Raw genomic sequence first — 21,855 nt, forward strand, 5'->3', positions numbered from 1 at the left:
AGTTAGGCTACTAAATCCACTTATTTCATCTAGAAACCTGTGCAGATAAACTCCCCTCAGTTTCAGTGAGCATGTTACTGTTTCCCTGTAAACCTACCGATCAGCTCCACGTTCATTCATTTAAACGCCTTAAATTGTGGAAAGACGTCAATTCTACGACACAGTTTAAGATTAGAGAAAGCTTCATGGGTTGTGTTTAAAGTCAAATGTTCATGCTACAATTATTTTGGCCAAAAATGTTATCACGATAACAAACTTTACTGAAATAATGCTAAAATATAGTAAAAAAAAAATCAGAAACAAATTCAGGTTTAAATGCAGCTAAAAGGCTCAGTTCAAAAAGGCAGAACTTTGATACTTTAAGTACTTGCTAATAATACTTACATACTTTCACTTAGGTGACACTGTCAATGCAGGACTTTTACTTAGTATTTTTACATTGCAGTATTGCTATTGCTTTTACTTTAAGTAAACAAACTGAATACCTCCTGCACCACAGTAGCACCACTCGCCCTTATGCACACCATCATCTCCACATGAGCTCCAACAAACATGAATGTGAAGCAGGATGTTTCATCTCTGTTAAACACCTGTAAACTAGCTGCTCTCCAGTCAGTCGACCAGCTAATGTTAGCGTAGCGGGCCAGAGGTGGACTCTCTGGTTCTGCTGTGGTCACGCTGCCTCTGTTTGACCAGTAAAAGAGATGTTCAGGGAGAACTCTGAAGGCAACAGTAATCACAGTAACAGAAGTTGTCGTGGTGTTGTTTCACTGCGGTGTAAAAACGGTACACAGACACCACCGCTGACTGAAGGAAACACATTTAAAGGGTCGTATTAATTAGTTGAATCTTTATTAATCATTAACAATCCTAAAAGAGAACATATTTACATGACCTGAGGAGAGGTCTGAGCAGAACCAGAACCTGCAGTCTGGTTCTGTCCACAGAATTAGTACCAACCTGAAGACACAGAGCACTTTCATAACCACCAGGGTCACTGGTACAGATGGTGTTCCCAGTACTGACCCTGAGCTGTTCCTCCTGCTGGGAGCTGTGGGATGGATGAGTTTGGTATGAACACTTCCTCTGTCCTCTGTCCTGTTTCCTGTATTGTCATTTTGCTTCCTCTTGCACTGTGATTTCTGCTTTTCCTGACATGTTTTTGCTTTCCTGTCCTTTCATCCATTTGTATTGTTTCCTTCTTCTGCTTTGTTTCCTGTTCCTCGTTCTGTTTTCTTGGGATCTGTTTTATCCTCTCTGGTTGTTTTTTGTCCAGTTCTGATTTCCTTGTTGTTGCTCTGTTTTGTTTCCTCTGCTTCTGTCCTGATTTCTTGTCCCATCTTGTCTTTTTATTTCCTTTCCTGTCTCACTCATTTCCGTCATCCTGTAGTTTATTATCTCGTCAGGTTATTTCTGATCTTCTACCGTCTTTTTTTTTTCCTGTCTTGTGTTTTAATTCCCATAATGTCCTGTTATTTCCTTTCCCTATCCTCCTGTTTCCTCTCCCGTCCTGAAGATTCCCGTTCTGCGTCGTCTCAAGTGTCCATTGTCTCGTTAGCTAGCAGATAACTCCCCCCCTCGGAGACTCCACCATGTCCGGTTGGCTGGAGAACGGCCTGGGACTCATCGGCACGCCCCCCACCAAAAACCCCACACCTTCCTCACCCCCTCCCACCCCGATGTCCTTCTCCGTCCCAGCATGCATCCTGCCTGATGCCGACAACAGCCGGATGTCAGAGTGTGCGTTGGCCACCGTGTGGCGCCGTACGCCGCCGGACTTCTCCAGGTAGGCCTCGCCCTCCTGCTCCACCAGCGGAGCCAGAGACGACGAGTCGGAGGAGTGATGCTGAGTGATGGTGATCTCTGGCTGGGACTGGTCGCCTAGCAACGACCCGGACGACCGCAGATGACGGGACTCTGGATGAGGAGACAGGACACTGTGGTGAGTGAACAGACACGACTCCCGTCAGTCTTTTTCTGAAGCTGCCACTAGAGGCCACCAAGTCTGGATTTAGCTAAATATAAAGCTACAACCAGCAGCTGGTTAGCTTAGCTTAGCATAAAGACTGGAAACAGCTAGCCTGGCTCTGTCCAACGGTTGCAAACTATCAACACCTCTACAGCTCACTGACGAACATGTTATATCTGGTTTGTTTAAACATTGATGTTACATGTTGAATGATTTCTAGCGTTGCTACTAACTCACAGAAACAATCATTCGAAAAATGACATTCCTTTGATCAATGAGAGACAAATGAACTGTAACCAGCTCCCGTCTAATTTTTAAAAACACTGCTGTCCAAAGTAAAACACCTGAACAACAGATAAACAGCTAAATGTCTTCATCTTCTTCCTCTTTTCAGTTAGCAAACAACAAAACAGCCGACGTCATCATCGTCTGACAAAACCAACATATACACAAGTTAATGTGTGAGCGGATACGTCAACATTTAAAACGTGGAAAATGTTCTTAACTTCGCTGCCACACAGTCGACTGTGAGCAGCTACAGTCCGTTACTCTGCTGAGTGTCACACTTTATTTATTTAATCAGGTAATCAACAAAGAACTAGTAAAAACAACTGAGTCATAGAAACATCAGATAATAAAACTGTTTTAATGTAAAATATTTTTCTGTGTCTGCTGTCAGACAGCTGAACAAGTATGAAACAGTTATTTAATCACGCCTCAGCTTTAAACTAATATTCAAGGGAGAGTTCAGGTTCAAGGTTAAATGAATGACATCGATGCAAGCTGATGAAAACAAACAAATATCGAGGTTCCATGTTTCCACTTCATGTCACTTTTCACTAGTTCACTAACTTTAGTTTAACTAGTTTGACTCTTTCATTTGCTTGCTCTAATGAAGGAATTAAAATGTGTGTGTGTTCCTGGTGGGATTAACTCCATATATTAGTATTATATAACAGTACAGTATTGTTGAGTTCCTGAAGTGGCCTCCTGCAGGAAAACCTCGCTGCTGGACTGTTTCAAGTCACGACAGGGATTAGGACTATAATTTAATCAGGCTTTGCACGCTGCGAGTGTGTTGGTGTCTGGTTGAAGGAGTTACACGTTCCCTTGTTGAAAGAAAGCTGCCGTGGTTCGCTGACTGAGCACAGACGGATAAACGTTGCAGTTTGTAAAACAGCAGCAGCATCCCAAGCTGCTAAAAGAGCGTTTAGTGTCTGACATTTTATAGACTAAATGACAAAAAGCAACCAGTAACCAAAATATGTCCAATCGGGCCCGTTTGCAGCATCTGAACTTCAAAGCTAAACAAGATTATAATAGGAATAGCAGCTAGTGACGACCAATCAGGAAGCAGCATTTTCAACACAAAATAAACATTATCTCATCTTGATCAATGGTAAATATATAAACAAATTCAAGAAAACTCAATAACAGAGATTTAATTACTTACATGATTAATATTCTTTAAAATATCAATATCTTGTGCCCAATATCGTGTCCTCCCTGTTCCATGATCATCGTTGGGTCTAAAACTGTTCTTTATTATTCTTATGGCATGTATGGCAGTGTGTGCCTCGTGCCCTATTCTTTCAGCTGCAACCCCAGCAGTGTTAAAAGAACTGGGGTATAAGGCTTTAGTGCTTCAATCAACAGTGTCTCTGTTGTTGGACGATATCGGTATACAAAAGCACAATGAAATGGCTTTTACATACGGTTCAAGAAGCTCATATGAACAAGTCATTCCCTCCGACCAGAATCTTTATCTCTCATATAAAAAATCGTCAGGGAAAGCCAAAGGGCTTTGCCGGTCTCTGAACACTGACCCCCTAAGAGACCCTCTCCCGATCCGCACCGAGCTCCACGGGATCTTCTATGATTGGTGATGCCATTTTCCAAGAGAATTGATGGGTCAGTAGGCGAGTTGAACAGGTGTGCAGCATAAGTTACCATGGCGATGTACCCCGGTAAGAAGTGAACCACTGTCAAAAACCACCCTGAAAACCCAGGGTTAAACCTGAAGTTACCTCGCTAACCCCTGCTTTGTAGTACAGGCCTCTGGACTGAAACCAAAGCAGCAGATTAAGCGGCTCACCTCCCTGCTGAGAGGATTTATACAGTATATTACTACAGAGCCACGGCCCCTGACCTCTGACCTCTGAAACAGGCTGACCACCTGCTCTGACCATCAGACACTTTAACATGGTGACTTCATGCAGCTGCTTTTAGACAAATTATCTGCCTCTTTATTTCTCTGTTAAATGATTTTCTTTAATATCAATTCACTTGTCAAATCATTTTTTGGATTAATTGTTTGGTCATTAAATTGTCAGAAACACAGACGTCAAAGTAAAAATAATATAATGACATAATAATATAATACTATCAGGGGACATTTTTTTTGCATTGAGTACTTCTAATACTTTCAGGACATTTAACTGATTATACTTTTACTTAAGTAACATTTTCAATGACTTTTACTTTTTGCAGTGTGGTATTAGTACTTTTACCTTAGTAAAGGATCTGAGTACTTCTTGAATTGTACTGACCTAACCGGAACTGGTTTCTGTTTTGCAGAACGTTGCTGAGATACGGAGACACGACGATCTCCACCAGACGCTCCAGCTGGTAATACTCCAAACTGGGACCACCAGACTCATGGATACCCTGCGAGAGAGACAGAGAGTACATGTACACAGAGTAGTTGAAGTATTTTGGGGCATTTATGAGGCTTTATTATTACAGTCAGTGGAGAGATGGGGGGAAAAAAGGTACAACAAAGGTCCCCAATCAGTATAGAACCGGAGACGTTGGGGTTTCAGGGTGGTGGTGTCTCAACCCCAGAACCATGGGGGCACCCCATAGATGATAAGTGAACAAAACTTTCAGTAGACGGGGTTCTGGCTGGTGTGTGTGTTGTTGTATTTCTGTCTTTCCAAGGAACAACTTTTTGTCTGCTTTGTCTTCGTTTATTCAAAAGGATGTTTGAGGGTTAAGTCTTGGGTCCAGGATTAATGTTATGGCCTGGACTGTTTTGGTCCAGGGGCGTAAAGTGGGGGTGCCAATGGCCCCTTCCCTACTTCCTACCCTCCAACTTCCGGCACCCTTCCTCAGACTGCACGCTGTCGTGGCGGGTAAAGATGGTCAGCCCTCTAAGAAGAAAGTTGTAATAAACCGGAATGATCCTTTGAGATTTGTACAAGTGTGTGTGTGAGTGTGTGTGTGGGTGTGTGAGTGAGTGTGTTTACCTGCAGCACCAGCAGCATCTGTGTGACAGGTGGAGGGATGGAGGCTGTCGTTCCCAGAGTTTCCTCCAGGTGGAGCTTCAACAGCACCAGGTCTCTGAAGGCCACCAGAGCCATCTGCCTCACTGTCAGCTCCTGACCCTGAACACACACACACACACACACACATTGACTGAGCATCTACTGTCACACATGTGTTGTTGGACAAAACTCAGCTCTGTATAAGGCTGTAGACAGAGCATTTAGGTTAGATTCTCCTCCCCTTCCGCTGTCTGTGTGTTGGTGTTTTGCAAGGGCACTGTCGCTGCATCCATCTTAGCACCCAAGACGATTTTGATTGGTTTAAAGAAATACAAACAAAGCTTTTTTCCCGCCCCTATCCCAGAATAATAAATGGGTTGAGCCAGACCTTTCTGCAGCACTGGCACAGCGCTGAAACTAAGTGTGGAGACAGGTCTGGCTACGCGAGACTAAGATTAGGTTAAACACAAAGTGCAGCTGAGGCTGACGGGAATGTCATTAGGTATTTGGTCATAAACCAAAGTATTGGACACATTAAAATGTTGACCTGATGATGGCGCTAGATGAAAGTTATTACAATTCAACCTGAGGGGAACATGAATGTCTGAACCACATTTCATCACAGTTGAGACATTTCAGTCTGGACTAAAGCGGAAGACAGACAGACAGACAGACAGACATATATTACCTTCTATAGAGACATGCTGCTAACAGGCTAAATGCTCAGAATAATATCCTATTATTCTTTATAAAAATAATCCATATTTTGAAGTGTTCAAGACCTCATGTGGTGAGATCTGTCACAATATGATAAATGACATCTGTCTGCTTTAAATCAATTGCTCTCTTCACCAAAAGAACAGAATATACTTTCTTACGGTTTGCTTTAGTTGTTTTTGTAAAGCCACATTGTCAAACCTAAAACACCAATCGGTATTGTTTATCCACATTGCTTGGAAACAAGGCTCTCAAATCTATCTTAATTATGTGAAGTGGCCTTGATTAATGGAGTCTGAGAGTATTTGGCCTCTCAGTCATTCATTACTTGTAGAGCGGCAGTGTTTTCAGCCTGAAGCCCTCATCAGTGTGATCTCTGTCCATAATGAAAGCCGATCAACTGAATATTTCTGCGTCAGGACCTCCATTCCCTTGATGTTTCTATGGTGATTGCAGGAGCACTGATGTTTAACTAATCAGTACAATGATGCAGGTTATTGATAATAAATAAGATAAAGTTTTTAACATGCTGTGTGTGTGTGTGTGTGTGTGTGTGTGTGTGTGTGTGTGTGTGTGTGTGTGTCTGTGTGTGTATACCTGGACGGGGTAGAAGATGGCCTGCAGGGTCGGGAGGATCTCTGTGAAGAATCTGTCCCACATGTCGGCGAGGACGACAAGCTGGTCATCACCTATGGGACACTACAGGCCGTTACCATAGAAACACATTACAACACCACAGCAACATGTCCAACATCACCGAGGAGGAAATTAGCTTGTTATACGTCAACTTAATGTTTCTGACACACCTCCAACAAGGTTCAGTCTGATGTAACACTGTGTTATTACATCAGACTGAACCTCATTGATTCCTGTAATATTCCAATCATTATAATATAATAAAGTCTTAAATAACCCAATTATAGAAATGTACAACATTATAATGTGAGAAACATAAGCAGCCCACCTTATTGAGTCCACCAGTATTAATCAATCAATACCTCTGGTGCAATTAACGTTCCTCATCTTTACAAAGTGACTTTGAGGGAAAAGATGTAAAGTTCACACACATTTAAGGTCTTAAATTTATTTGGAGATATCCACATGAATGTGTTTTGTGCTGCAGTGGTTACATTTCTGCTGTGAAGGGAACCTGATTGTATAAATCACTATGTGATCAGTATCACTAGTTCAGTGTCCTGCTTTTGATCACATCCGGGATGTGATGTTTACATGGAACATGAGAAACCTGGTTATTCCTCTCCCTGTTTACATGATCAGTATCAGGGATCCGTAATCCAGGTTTCTGATCGTCGGCCTGCAGGTGAGTCTTGACTTCTCAGCCACGATGTTCTGAGCCAACGCAGCCTGATCAGAAACCTGGATCAGGTGTTTACACGCAGCAGTATCCTGGTTTCGAGTACTCCAGCTAGCATATCCAGGATGGGATGTTTACATGCCCAAAACACAACCAGGATACTCCGAAAACCTGATCATAACAAATTATCACCAATAAAATAAAAAATGCCAAAAAGAGCACTCCTAAATGCTAAGACTAATTTCCTCTCAGGGACATTAAAGTACGCTATTGTACTTATTTTCAATTTTATGGGCTGCTTTTGAACTTCCAGGGCAATGCTTGCTCCTCCTTTTTGTTCTCAACAGAGGGGACAGTCTGGGTCAGAGTTCAGACTCAAAAACCCCTAACCAGTCTCACCAGAGTGGAGGAGGACCTGATCCAGGACTTCAGACAGACCTCGAGTCAGCAGCTGGTTCTGAAACACAAACACACATAAAGTAAATACATTAAGTCAAACACGCAAAACACGAGAAGAAGTGTAATAATCATTTTGTGTGTCTGGAATTCGTGCGCTGAAGCTGTTACAGTCGCTCCTGTTTGTTCTTACTTTTTCCTTTATTCCTTTATCATAACTTCGTATTTGTCTAATTTCCCCCCCGGGGATCAATAAAGTATTCTACTCCAGTGAACTTTAAGATTTTCCCGTGTTGAAAGTTCATTATCAAAATCTGCAGAGTCGCTGCTGTAGAGCTCCATTTAGAATAAACAGGAAAAGATGTCACATGTGACCTTGAAGGAAACCAAGGTCGTCGTCTCGGCCAGTGACCAGAAACATTTTAGGGAAGAGATGGAAGCTGAGCTGAAGCTGAGGATGTGGACAGGAAAGACATGTCAGCTCTGAAACTGAGAAGCGTTAAGATTACAGACAGGACTGACAGGAAGAGGTAGTCTGTCCACCATCTGCTGATCCACACCTCGTGATCTGAAGCCCTGGCCGATTAATAAAAAGGATAAGGAGCCACTTGGCCGTTCTCTGACTGCAGCTTGAGGGCAGACAGCAATCAGCTTACTTTAAATTACACAGAGCTGCTGCTGCTGCTGCTTCAGATGACCAGGGTTTCGCTTTGTAACCTGACGATCAGACCAACTGTCCAGAATGGGTGGCAGACTGATTACTAACCCAGCTGTGGGTCACACTCTGAGAATGAGCCTCTAACCATCTTTCTATCCCATCCATGCAAGATGCAACAAGCCAGGACGAGCACAGAAAAGGCATAAAATGCTTCATAGATGACTGCTTTGCCAAAGGCCCACTTCTTTAGATATTTACAGGGGGAGTGGAAGTCCGTGGTTTGCTCCTGATTTAAGTCAAAGAACATGAGCTGCCATTGTGAGAACATTTACACTGTGCAATGCCTCTTGGTTGAAAGAGGTCAATAAAAATATTTTTGAGTATCAGACGAACAAATGTCGAGCTACGAGTGCACACAGAGGGGTTTAATTCTGTTCTTTGTTTTTACTGTAAAGCACTTCGTAACTTTGTTTTGAAAAGTGGTATATGAATAAAGTTATTATTTATTACAATCATTGTCATGTATATATGCATATTAATTAATCTTCCAGGACATACAGTTTTGTCACTTTTATTTGACTGGAAAGCTGCATTAAGAAAACCACCGGCTGAGAGCTGGTCTGAATGTTGACTCCTAGTAAAAACCACCAGTTGCATGTTGTGTCACAAGACACCCAGACTGAATATTTAGAGTATGCAGTGTTAAAATCAATCTTAAATCCAGCAGCTGAGAGCTGAACAAGTCGTTACTTGTGCAGAACGTTTTTCAGCTGTTGAAGAGAACAAACTCGTCATGACGGACAGATAACCATCTTCACAGTTTTCAGGCAACTGCCCAGCTCCACAACGCGATCAGTTCAGACTCACAGCGAATCTCAGTTCTGTGGTTTTTACTACCTGATATCAGGATTTAGTATCAGACCAACACCTGACGTATATTTCCCTGTGTTTGAATGCTGTGCCCAGTCATCAGTGTGAAATACTGGGGACTGAAAATGTGTGTGAAAATTATTGTTCTCTTTTTGGACGATGAAACAGCATTTAGTCTGTGTTCAGACAGACAGCGGCCACACGACCAGGCTGCTGATCACATGACTTGTTTTAACAGGTTGACTGACAGCTGGAGCATCAATAGAGATGCATCCTGAACTGTGAATCCTCTGGAATAATTTTTACGTGTTTCGTTTTCAAAACTGAATTTAAATCATAAATGAGACACAAAGTGTTAATCAGTGAGCTTTAGAGGAGCTGGTGGGTGAATTTTGTTACCTTTGGACAGAGCCAGGCTAGCTGTTTCCCCCTGTTTCCAGTCTTTATGCTAAGCTAAGCTAACATGTTGCAGACTGTAGCTTCATATTTATCGTACAGATCAATCTTCTCTTCATTATTTCCCAAACTGCTAAACCTTTTTCTGTAACTTTGCCTCTGTGTTGGTGTTTATGTTTGCAGATGAGCTGAAAGAGATTTATGTTTTAAAGGCTGCACTTTCTATGTATATTTTACAAATATTTTATATGATTAATTTACAATATTAATTTCTTAATGTTTTTTTTCTTTATTCCTCCAGTTAAATTTACAGTCCAGAATTTGTTACTGTCAAACTACAGTTCATTGCTCAACTTTAAAATATCCTGCAGAATAAGAGAGATTCTTAGCAAACCAGTTATCAGAATCACCAGTTACCAGCATCACCAGACTGTAATGATTAAATTAAACTGTAACAAATGCAGATACAGGAAGTGTGGCACATCAACATGTGGTAATGCTTCCGCTGATTACTGAAAACAGACCTCTACATGAAGCTGCTGGTGACGTGACCTCAGTTGCACTGTCAGGTTTCATTAAATAAAAACAGGAAAACAAGAGTGAAAGTACCTGGAAGTAGTCGGTGATGAAGGAGCCCATCTCAGTTTTAAGGAGCCATCTGCAAAGGCACATTAGAGTTCAGGAAGGAAGAGGACAACTTACTTGGTTTCATATTGTGAAATCTGGTTGATCATGTATATGGGCTAAAGTATTATAATGTATGTAATGTATACTCCTTTTGAATCGAATGTATTATTTATTTACATGTATTTAGTCAGCATTTCCTTAAAATTGTTCTTTTTGTTTTCTGCCTCATTCTGCCTGTTTGTCTTGCTGCTCTGACATGTGACCAGCAGACACTGGTGGAAAGCACTTTTACTATAATTTTGAGGTACTTTTACTTGAATATTTCAATTGTATGCTACTTTATAGTTCTACTCTACTACAGTTCAGAGGGAAACCTTTTACTCCACTACATTTATCTGAGAGCTTATAAAATGTGATACTGAGCTACAGATGAAACTATCCAACAACTATGAATCTGTGTTGTATCTGAACGCTACCTTGAAGAGAAAAAGAGTTTTGGTCACCTGATGCTCTCGTTCAGCGTGTACAGCTCGTTAGTCTGCAGCGCTCCACCCTGGAACACCTTGATCACAGCTGATTGGACACTGAGGAAACACAAACAAACACAGGTAAGGTCAGAGTTCAACGAGTCGCGTATGCTCGTATGTTTTGTGTGCAAAAATATCAATTTGTAAAGTAACTAAAGATAAATGTAGAGAAGGGAAAAGTACAATATGTTCCCTCTGAGATGTAGTGGAGCAGAAGTAGAAAGTAGCGTGAAAAGAAAATACTGAAGTAAAGTACAAGTACCTCAAATTTGTACTTGAGTAAATGTACTTAGTTACATTCCATCACTGCTGGTTTTTAACGTACTTACACCACTGTAGTATTCTGAGCCGTCCAGATTACACATCATTTCTATTTCATCTGAGGGGACACAAGTTTAGACTTCTGACTCCTGCAGCCGTCTCAGTAAAAGAAACTGAGCCTGGAAAGATTTTTCACTGGCAGTGACTGTGAAGTGTTTCGGGTCAGTGTGTGATGGTCCTCTATGTGACTCAGCTGCTTTGACAGGACGTGGCCCGGCTGCCACCTCCACTTCCTACTAAACATCCTGCTCGGCGCTGTGGAGAGCAGGAAACGAGCCGAGGAGCTGCGAGTTTGTACCGCCAGATCCGAAATAACAGCCCCTTATGTGATCTTAGGGTGCATTTCAAAAATGGAGCACGAGATAAACAGGCGGATCGGGGCAGCGTCAGCAGTAATGCAGACGTGGTACCGGACTGTTGTGATTCAGAGGGAGCTGAGACGGTAGGTGAAGCTTTACCATCTACGTTCCAACCTGCGGTCATGAGCTTTGGGTAGTGACCGAAAGAATGAGAATGTGGATACCAGCGGCCGAAATGAGTTTTCTCTGCAGGGTGTCTGGGCTCAGCCTTAGAGGGAGAGAGGGTGAGGAGCTCAGACATCTGGAGGGAGCTCGGAGTAGAGCCGCTGATCCTTTGCGTTGAAATGAGCCAGTTGAGGTGGTTCGTTCTTGGGAGGTTTTCTGGGCTCGGGGTAGACCTAGAACACGCTGGAGTGATTACATATCTCATCTGGCTTGTGGATGCCTCAGGAAACGTTGCTGGGGACAGGGACGCCTGGACTACCTTGCTCAGCCTGCTGCCATCTCGATAAGAGGCAGAAAATGGATGGATGGGTGGATTCCCTCTCCTCATTCTTCAGATATTCTTCCTTCCTGAGTTAACAGTTGGAGAACAGAATGTGGCTGACCTTCCTCTAAATCATTATAAAGTCTCACCCTTAAATCTCACATACTTGGACCTTAAAGAAAACAGTCTGATCAGATCAGGAACTCATCTGACCTGAAGCCCACAGCCCCCTGACCTTCAACAGAACCTGTTCTTCTCTCTGAGGTCTGGGGGGAAAAAAGCCAGCACTTTTTACTCTTTTATAAGCTGATGTTTGGACCCATAACATAACACACATACACTGACGAACACACACAGTTACACATATACATCCAGTGAGGGTTGTGTCCTAAACACATGACGATAACATCTGTACTTTGTGTTGTGGGATTATGGAGTCAGACAGAGTCTACATGAAGCCAACTGATAACATCTGATGTTCATTCTGCCAGCTGATGTGGACGACAGAAGTTAGACATTAACCTCTGACTCAATCATCACACACTTCTAACACTATAATCGTTGATCCAGGTTCAAATCTTTACTCAAGTGCAACTTAAGAAACATCTTAAACCTGCAGCGGCAGCAGAAACAAGAAGTAAACACAACGTTTTTCTGTTTTTCTGTCAGTGTGCAGCTGACCTGTTCCACACTCTGGTGTTGGAGATCTGTAGCGCCGGTGAGCTGGCGTGGAACCGGGCGAGGTCCGATAGAACCGGAGAACTCATAAACCGAGGCCTGGGACGCCGGAAAGATCCCATCATGCACCCTGGCTGCTGAGGAAAGAGGAAACAAAGGGTTAGTTAATAAATACAGCTCTAATCAGAAAACAGTATCCATCATAAGATGGAGGAAACAAAAGCAAGATCCAACTGCAGCTTTGCAACATGTTCATTGAGCATGTTTTACATCATCACCAGGTAATCTTATAACAAATCAACAAAAAACAGCGTAAACATGGATGCAAACAATGTAGGTTTGTTGTTTTAAAAACTTGAATATTTTGTGAGGCTGTATATAGGCACAGCAGTGCTTTAAGCTAAAAGCTAACATTAGCATACCAATCATCGTAGTGTATTCACGCTAACATTAGCTAATTAACAGTAAACACAATGTACAGCTGAGGCTGATGGGAATGTCATTAGGTCGGGTATTTAGTCATAAACTTAAGTATTGGACACATTAAATGTTGACCTGATGATGGCGCTAGATGAGAAGTCAGAGGATCACCAAAGTTATTACAATTCATCCTGAGGGGAACATGAGACACTTCACCACAATCCATCCAACAGTTGTTGAGATAATTAGCTAAAAACTGGACAGGAAAAGTTCTTGAAAGTGATGTTAAAAGACCGTTAGACAGACAGACAGACAGACAGACAGACAGACAGACAGACAGACAGGTAAAGAGCTCCTGACAGCAGCTCTGTGCAGGTTTTACTTCCTGTTGTCAGCAGAGCAGCTTCAGCAGCGGCTGATTCATTTAGAAACCCAGAAACATCGGCTTCCTCCAAACCACGGCTTCCTGTGGAGCGGCACTGACCCGAGACCAGCCTGTTTGTTTACAGCGCAGAGGTCTCACTCTGCCCCGCTTTCCAGAAACCACAGACACAGACAGCCGGGCCCTGCTCTCAGCTCTGACTCTGAAGGCTCTGACAGCTTTCACACTTCGGTATCACCGCATGTATTAAGACATATTTCTGTATACGAACATTTTCTTCTGCGCTGGGTTTCTTTGAACTGGAGTCAGTTTATTGTCTGTAATATATTTAGTCTCTGTTTTTCTCTCTAAAACAGACACAACCACAGATTTAATTTTGTCAGCATGGGAAGCCTTCAGTCACTGTTTCCCATGTTACATTCTTGTGATTGACTGTACGTGCATATGTGTACATACGAAAATAAAACCTCTTTAAACATGAGATAGTTTAACAGATTTGTTCAGTAAAAGGCTGGAGTTTGACATGATGACAGAGTGATGGGGAGGTTTGTTGTGGTTTTGATGGCAGGAAAGCGAATGACTCAAGACTAATTATATGTTAAAAGGAAATATCATCTTTTATACAAGTATACAAGGTCTCTCTGTATCACACTCGTCAGAGATAAGGAAATACAGGTTTCACTTCAAAGGGGATTTTATTTGGACTATCACCATCACTCTCTCCACCCACATATTAATGTAACAAGTTCACACCTTCACTGGAGGTTCGACCACAAACTCGTAGATCAAAGGAGTCTCGTGCTTTTACAGAAACAAACAGTTTTACAGCTGCAGAAAAGGAGACGCCTCCCTGTTTCTGCACTGAGCAGAGAGAGAGGAGCTCAACATTCACCAGAGACACAACAGAGGTTTGTCAAACACAATAAAAGTTTGACAAGAATAAAATCTTAACTTCAGTCCACTTACTAGCTGGAGTAAGTTGTCGAAGAGGAAAGGACGAAAGTTTCAGAAAAAGTTAGTAAATGAACCCGTAGCTGTTTCTGAGGTCAAGAATGAACTTTCCCGCTCAAGACAAAAGTTGCATTGAGATTTATTGAGTTAATTTCTTCCCTTCTCTTTCTTCTTGTCACTGTACCGTCGTTAAGCGTTTGGAGTCATAAAATCTCCGGATAAGCATTAATTTTTTGCTGAAGTTCAAACCTTTTCCACTCGTGTGTTCACATCTAGCCATCAATTTGTAACACGTAGAGCAAATTTATGTCTGTTCCTCTTGGACATCTGTTTGAGATTACAAGTTTTGTCCTGCTGCTGGCATCGGATGAAAGATCAGAAGGTCATCTAGATCTTTAGGATTCGTCCTCTGGGGACCATGAACATTCATTTAAACTGTCACGCTAATCTGGCTGGCAGATGTTGAAATTAGTGGTTGAATATTGGAGATGGAGATCCTGGTATTTTTTGGAATTCTTGCAAAAATCTGCTACTTTTTCAGCATCGGTGTGCTCAGGTGTAAAAACAACTAAACACAATGCACCTCAAACCACTGAAACACGCAAAAATAGCTGCATGCAACATTTTTCCTCCCTTGTTGCAGCAGAAGTAATAACCTCAGGTCAGAATTTCTCATGTTCCGGAGCTACAAGTCCCGACCTGTCGGTAAAAACCGAAGCTTTGATTTCTCTTTCATCTTGCAGTCACGACGAGTCGACCTCAGAGGCGTTCCCGTCCCCGGCCGGGTCTCCGTCCAGGCAGCCCAGGTGGCTGATGGGATCTCACAGCCCAGTGTGTGTCCCACAGGCTCTCGCTGTGCCGTCTCCTCTGATCACAGCCAATGGGAGGCCCCGTGCTGACCGTCAACACAAACACGCTATTGTTTATTGGGCTGCGTCCTGCCAAAACCAGAGGAGGTCAATAGATACTGATTTCTCTCTCACTTGGCAACAACCCGCGGAGAGGAGAAACAAAGAGAAACCTACTCTGGCTCTTCCTTGTCTGTAGTAGAAGCAGGATTAGGAATGAGAGAAGCAGGTTAATAATAAAAAATGTGTAGAACTCTTTGGAGGTTTGTGCTCTTCTGTTGTAACCTGAAGCCAGATGAATTCTACGTCTATCATTTCTACATCTTTAAAACAAAGTGATGAAGGTAACTTAAACAGTGAAGCATTTGAGGGGTGATGCGACCGCTTAGCTGAGGAAAGTGAACAAACTACAGAGTCAGTGACTACGAAGCTGAACTGAACAGAGTAATGAGAATCTATTTCACACAGTTAAAAAGGACCAGATGACTGTGAGCCAGCTTGAAAATGTCTTATTTGAGAAGTTCTGATATCAGTCGTGTTTATTATGGCAGGTAGATGAACTCTGCGTCAGTGGACGGAGGACAGACTGATCCAGTCAAAGACTCTGTCGGTCTGCTGAGGTGCATCTAGTCTAGACTCATACGGTCCACAGAGACCAAGACGGACCGGATGTTTTGAGTTTTTCATCATGTCAATAGTTTAACTATTAGCCATCATCTGCACGGGTACCAGAAAATCAACGAAGAGCTTTTAAAACAAAAGCATGAAATGTTGTGTTTGCATCAGCACTGACCTTAGACAGCTCCAAAACCTCTGAAAGCGATGAGTAAAAAGTAAAATCAGGCTGATTTCTAACAGTACAAACAGGACAGTAGGAGTGAAACTAAAGTCCAAACCATAGAGACCAGACCACTAGAAACTAGAGACCAGACCACCAACATGTGTTCTCATTTGACAGCTAAGTGGGTCTGAAGTGCAGATATCCGAGTGTGTTTTCATGGATTTGATGAGAGTGTGCCGGCTGCTGAGAGACGCAATAAACAGGTGATCCACCACTGCTGTTACTGGACGTTACCATATGTGACATCGCTTGTTGTGATTGGCTGAACCCGTCGTATCGGGGGCGGAAACATGAGAAAAACCAAAACAAATTGCAGCAGTGATTTTCATTCAGGGATATGATTTTTAGAGACATGTGAATCAATCTTCTGTTGTCAAGAACATTTGAGGTTTGAATGTTCAACATCAAAGGAACAATCAAAACCAAACGCTTCAGGAAGTGTGTGTGTGTGTATGTGTGTATGTGTGTGTGTGTGTGTGTGTGTGTGTGTTCAGACCATGCCAAGGACTGCAGGTTGTGTGTGGGAACAGGACCATGTGTGCACAGTTCACCACACATAGCGTTCACAGGATTTGGTGGTATTAACACTCATTCACACACACACACACACACACACACCCATTGAAGAATTAAAAGCCGCTCGGTGTGACTTCACCAAACGTCTCTCAGCATCTGCTGCTGTGAACCAAAGAGTGTCTACGTTTGACAGGATGATTCACTCAGAAAAAAAAACAACTATCTCACCTTCTGCTCTGCAAAAGTGGGTGTTAGGCGTCACCATGTATGTAACAGACGCCATGACAACCCATCTGGTACACACCAAAACCAGTCATCAAAAAAAGGTCAACCCCCACACCCCACCCCGCCCTCCGTCACATCCTCCTCCACTGATACATGCCATCAGTCTGTGATGTTGAGTTCAGTCCAGCAGATACGTTGTGATGAGTTCAACCTCCCTCGTCTACCTCAGTTCACCAAACACACAAAGTTTACATGTCAGTCTAAACAAGCACGGGGGGGCACTTTTACGCGTGACATCTTGACATCAATATTTTTGTCAAACTTCCACCACAGCACAAGTTTGAACTGAATGCCATCGGTTTAAAAGAATTGCTTGGCATTTTCTCCTCTTTCTCTCTGAGAGTCAGAATCGTGTTCAGATTGATACCACTCTCGTGTCTGAACGCTAAATATGGAGCTACAGCCGGCAGCTGCTTAGCTTAGCTTAGCCTTAGGAGGAAACAGCTAGCCTGGCTCTGTCCAAATATAAACACACGTTATATGTCGTTTGTTTAAACGTTTAATCTGTAGCTGGAGTGTAAAACCGCAAATATAAGTTTTACAAGGGGGGTTATGTGCAGGTGTTGTGTGGAAGTCTGTTTCCCCTTACCTTAACCTGACCCCAACCAGTTATCTCTGCTAGGCCTAACCACAACCTTACCCATGCCTACGCCAGATGCTAGGTAACCCGTGGTAAATGGTAAATGATCTCACTTATTCAGCGCCTTTCAACCTTCACAGTTCCCAAAGCACTTTACAGCTAAGTCTCATTCACCCATTCACTCACACATTCACTCACACATTCACACACACATTCACACACCAATGGCGACCGAGCTGCCATGCCATGCTGGTCTCCATCGGGAGCAACTTAGGGTTCAGTGTCTTGCTCAAGGACACTTCGACATGACGGGGGCAGCCGGGGATCGAACCCCCAACCCGCTCTAACCAGCTTCACCTCCCGTGTGACAGTGCTAACCACTGCGCTACCATGCCGCCCGTGGTGACTCCAGGAAGTTGCTGGTCCCAGCCAAGAAATACTCAGCACATGAAACCACAAATTGTCATTTTTTACACTATTTTTTGTATGTATTAAACAAACGAGAGATAGCATATCAATCAGTGAGCTTTAGAGGTGCTGGTAGGTGGATTGTTTTACCCTGGGACAGAGCCAGGCTAGCTGTTTCCCACTATTTCCAGGCTTTATGCTAAGCTAAGTTAATCATCTTTTGGCTTATATTCAATGTAGAGACATGAGAGTGGTATCAATCTTCTCTAACTCTCTGCCTGAAGAAAGCAAATAAGCGTATTTATCGAAACATCAAACTTTTCCTTTCATGTAAAGGCTACAGCGGATGAAATGCCTCAACCCAACCTCAGACATGTTCCCCTTTGCCCAAAAACAAAGGTGATGACAACATAACTTATCAAAAGGTTCTGCCAGGTCACCAGACAAACCAAACCAAGACTTTCTTACCAGCTCTACTCGATCAAATCCAACTGAAAGTGAAGCTAGACTTTAAACGGTTACAACTTTAAACTGTTGAGTGTTGTGCTGCAGTTTCTAGTGCTTAGTTGTGTGCAAGTGTTAGTGTGTGTTAGCATGTGAGCTAATCCTAAAACAGAAGCCCCCTGTCATGAGGAACTACTCAGAGAGACTAATGCAATTATAGACCGAGAGAGAGAGAGAGAGAGGTACAGTATGTATATTCTGAACTGGGATCATTTCTGTGAATGTGAGTCAGAAAACAGCCGTATTAACACAAAACTTATGAATGACTTGAAGTCATAATTTATCTATTTTAAATCAGTGCTACATCAGTTAATGTTACTGCTGAAACTGAAACACTCTAAACTACCAATAGACTTGTCTACAAGAACTAAACTACCTGTACAAGTACCCACATACTCTAACCTACCCGTAGACCTTTTTAAAAGAACTAAACTACCAGTAAGTTGATTTATGCAAGAACCACCTGTAGTTCTATCTACAAAAACTAAACTACCTGTTGGCTACCAGCTAATCTACAAGTCTGACTCCCTGTAGATCTGAACCATTGGAAGGTCTATCAACAGTCAACTACCTATTAGTCCATCTTCAAACTACCTGTCGGTCTGTCTACAAGAACTAAGCTACTTAAGGTCTCTTTGCAAGAGCCAAACTACCTGTATGTCTTTAAACCACATGGAGGTCTATTCTCAGCCCCTGAACTACCTGTAGATCCATCTTCATGTAGACTTCTTTAAAGACTCTAATCTACCTGGAGGTCTGTTGACAACAACAAAAAGACTTAAACCTACCTGGTCTTTGTACAAAAACTAAACTACCTACACCTACTGTAGATCTATCAACAGACTCTAAACTCCTTTTGAAGACTTCAACAGAGTGCAGGTCTACTCTTCTGTACTTGTGGGTTTATTTACAACAACGAAAGTACTTGTAGGTCTCTCATCGGATCGTAAACTACCTGCAGGTTTATCTACAAAACCTAAACCACATGGAAGTCTCTTTGTGTGTCTACAAGAACTAATACAGCAGCAGGTCTATCTACAGACACTAAACCAAGTGTACTCATGTACTTGAGGGTCTATTTAGAAGAACTTGTATGTCTCTCAACCGGACCGCAAATTACCTGCAGGTCTATCCACGAACTCTGAACTATCTGCAAGTCCATTTACAAGAACTCAAATAGGTTTTGTAATATTTATATGTTTTTATATTCTTTGTGTGTTAGCTTACTTCTGAGATTCAGAATTTCTGCGCGGTTGAAGTTTGAAGTTTCTACTCGGCTGCAGGTTTCACAGTGAGTGAAGTAAATAACGCCAGAGGACCGTGAAGTAAAAACACATGCCGTACTTGTTTTGAGGTGATCTTGACAGGATCCTCCGCAGACTCGCTTCACTCCTGCTGCTCCGCTGATGAATAAAACGCGTCCACGGTCACAGGAGACAACCAAACGAGTGGAAATGCAGCTCAACGCCGACCGCAGCTCCTCATCTTCAGCTCTCATTCTGGACGCATCGCTTCAGTTTCCGCAGATAACAAACACAGAGTGTTAGAGACAGACAGACAGACAGACAGACAGGCAGACAGACCGAGTAAAACTCTCAAACTGACAAACTGAACTCAGACATCTCGCTGTCTGTTACTGGAACTGAGACCAACTGCCGCCTCTGCCTCTGTGCAACAAGCTGGAGGCTGCGGCTAACAAGCTACACAAGCTAACTGCTCACACTTCCGGGAAGCAACTTCAAAGTAAAAGTCGAGCTCCATACACATGCAACGTTAGCAGCAAAAAAAATAAAATCGCCCTATCATAACACTGCAGACTTCCTGTGTCTCCCAGCGGTGCAATGTAACTAAGTACATTCACTAAAGAACTGTACTTAAGTACAAATTTGAAGTACTTGTACTTTACTTAAGTGTTTTCATTTCATGCTACTTTATACTTCAACGGCACTTCATCTATCTTCTTTTTTAATTCACTACATTTATCTGACAGCTTTACTTTACAAATTAAGATTTTTGCAAACAAAACAAGAAGAGTTTATGAAATATTTAAAAGTTTTGTTATAAATGAAACTATCCAACAGTTTAAGTGCAGATGAATCGATTAGTCGATTATCGACAATTTCAGGTACTAATTACTTTGCAGCTTCAGATGAATACAAAACATAATCAACAAATCCTTTTCTGAACCAGGTGAGTATCACTGAGAGCCAGCCTTCACTTGTTCACACTCACCCAGTTACACACATTCACACCTGGAAGCTGTCTAGTCTAACTCCAGTCTGATCTGCTGGCGGAGTATCTTCACTGGAGCAGCTGGGGGCTCCGGGCCTCCCTCAAGGGCACCTCAGAGGTGGTAATGAGGGAAGGACATATTTACACTGCCAGGCCAGGGATCAAGCCTGTCACTTTCCAGTCTCGAGCCTTTAGGTCACCAAAATCACTTTATGTGTCTCTTTTTGAGAAATGACACATTTAAACCGAGCTGGATGATTCAGAATTCACTGTCAACAGCTGAAAGCAACTTTTGTTCTTTCTGAAGGGTTGAGACCACACCAGACAGCTTTCAGAACAGTTTTTAGCCTGGTTAGCATCATACCTGCTAAACATGTTAGCATTTAGCTGTACAGTACATTAGAGTACAGCCTCACAGAGTTCATGTGGTCTCTTTTATCCTTCAGGCTTTTAGACTTTTGAGTCATGTTTCTGTCCTCTGTCACTGGGAAGTAATTCACTTCTTCTTCCTCTACTCTTTATGTAGGAACTGTTGTTGACCCACTGCTGCTGCTTTTATCTAAAACAGAATTACTGAACTTGTTGCCTGGTGACAGTTCTGTATTTGGGAGCGGCCTTTATACAGTAAACAACAATTACAGAGCAGCTCAGCGGCTTATTTTGGCTGCTGTGGGAACAAACTGACTGTTTCTGCTCTTTGTGTTCAGGTCATCAGATATTCATGTTCAGCAGAGCACTCTGCTCTCAGCTTTGTAAAGTCATTATGATTTCATGACTGGTCACTCTGTCTTTATTATTCATTGGTTGTCTGTGCAATATCTCTGTTGTATTCTTTTTTGCGCATCTGGTTGCATTTTTCATTTCTCTGTAAAGCACATTGGTCAACATTTATTGTTTTAAAATGTGCTCTATAATAAGCCTGCAACTGCTGATTATTTTCTTGATTCATTCAATGAAATGTCAAAAGGTAGTAAAAATAAAACCAAAAAAACCCAGCCTACCCATCCCAGATTCCCAAAATGTTTCGTTTTGTCTGAACAAGTCCAAAAACCAAAGATATTTATTTGAATAACAAATTGTCATGCTGGAAAAAAAACTGTTGCTGATTAATTTTCTTTCCATCAACTGATCAATTCATCCTTGCAGCTCTACTCTATAATACATTTATTTGACGTATATCCATCTCTAAGTCACTCATTTATATGGAAACATCGTGCAGTGGGGGAAAAAAACCCCTCTATTTTTCTCCTTTGATCCATTTCATCACATATCTGAAATACAATAATTCAACTACAGTATGTGGTTAACGCCAACTGATGTTGTACCTTTATTGTGAAGGTAACTACTTAGCTTCCGGTACAG

The 21,855-nt window shown here is 42.3% G+C and overlaps 1 protein-coding gene across 1 annotated transcript; it reads right to left on the reverse strand.

The window, feature by feature from the left end:
• Window positions 1–1,558: 1,558 nt before the first annotated feature.
• Window positions 1,559–19,741, reverse strand: prr5l (proline rich 5 like). Its single transcript, XM_070907611.1, has 9 exons — window positions 19,606–19,741; window positions 12,530–12,663; window positions 10,718–10,798; window positions 10,197–10,245; window positions 7,667–7,724; window positions 6,550–6,641; window positions 5,218–5,355; window positions 4,519–4,636; window positions 1,559–1,917 (listed from the first exon to the last, which is right to left on the reverse strand). Exons 2-9 carry the CDS (start codon window positions 12,649–12,651, stop codon window positions 1,559–1,561), a joined length of 1,017 nt encoding a protein of 338 aa, XP_070763712.1. The 5' UTR covers window positions 12,652–12,663; window positions 19,606–19,741.
• Between the last annotated feature and the right edge of the window lie 2,114 nt (window positions 19,742–21,855).

Source organism: Enoplosus armatus, chromosome 6, assembly GCF_043641665.1.
Source record: "Enoplosus armatus isolate fEnoArm2 chromosome 6, fEnoArm2.hap1, whole genome shotgun sequence".
Classification (NCBI taxonomy): Eukaryota; Metazoa; Chordata; class Actinopteri; order Centrarchiformes; family Enoplosidae; genus Enoplosus; species Enoplosus armatus.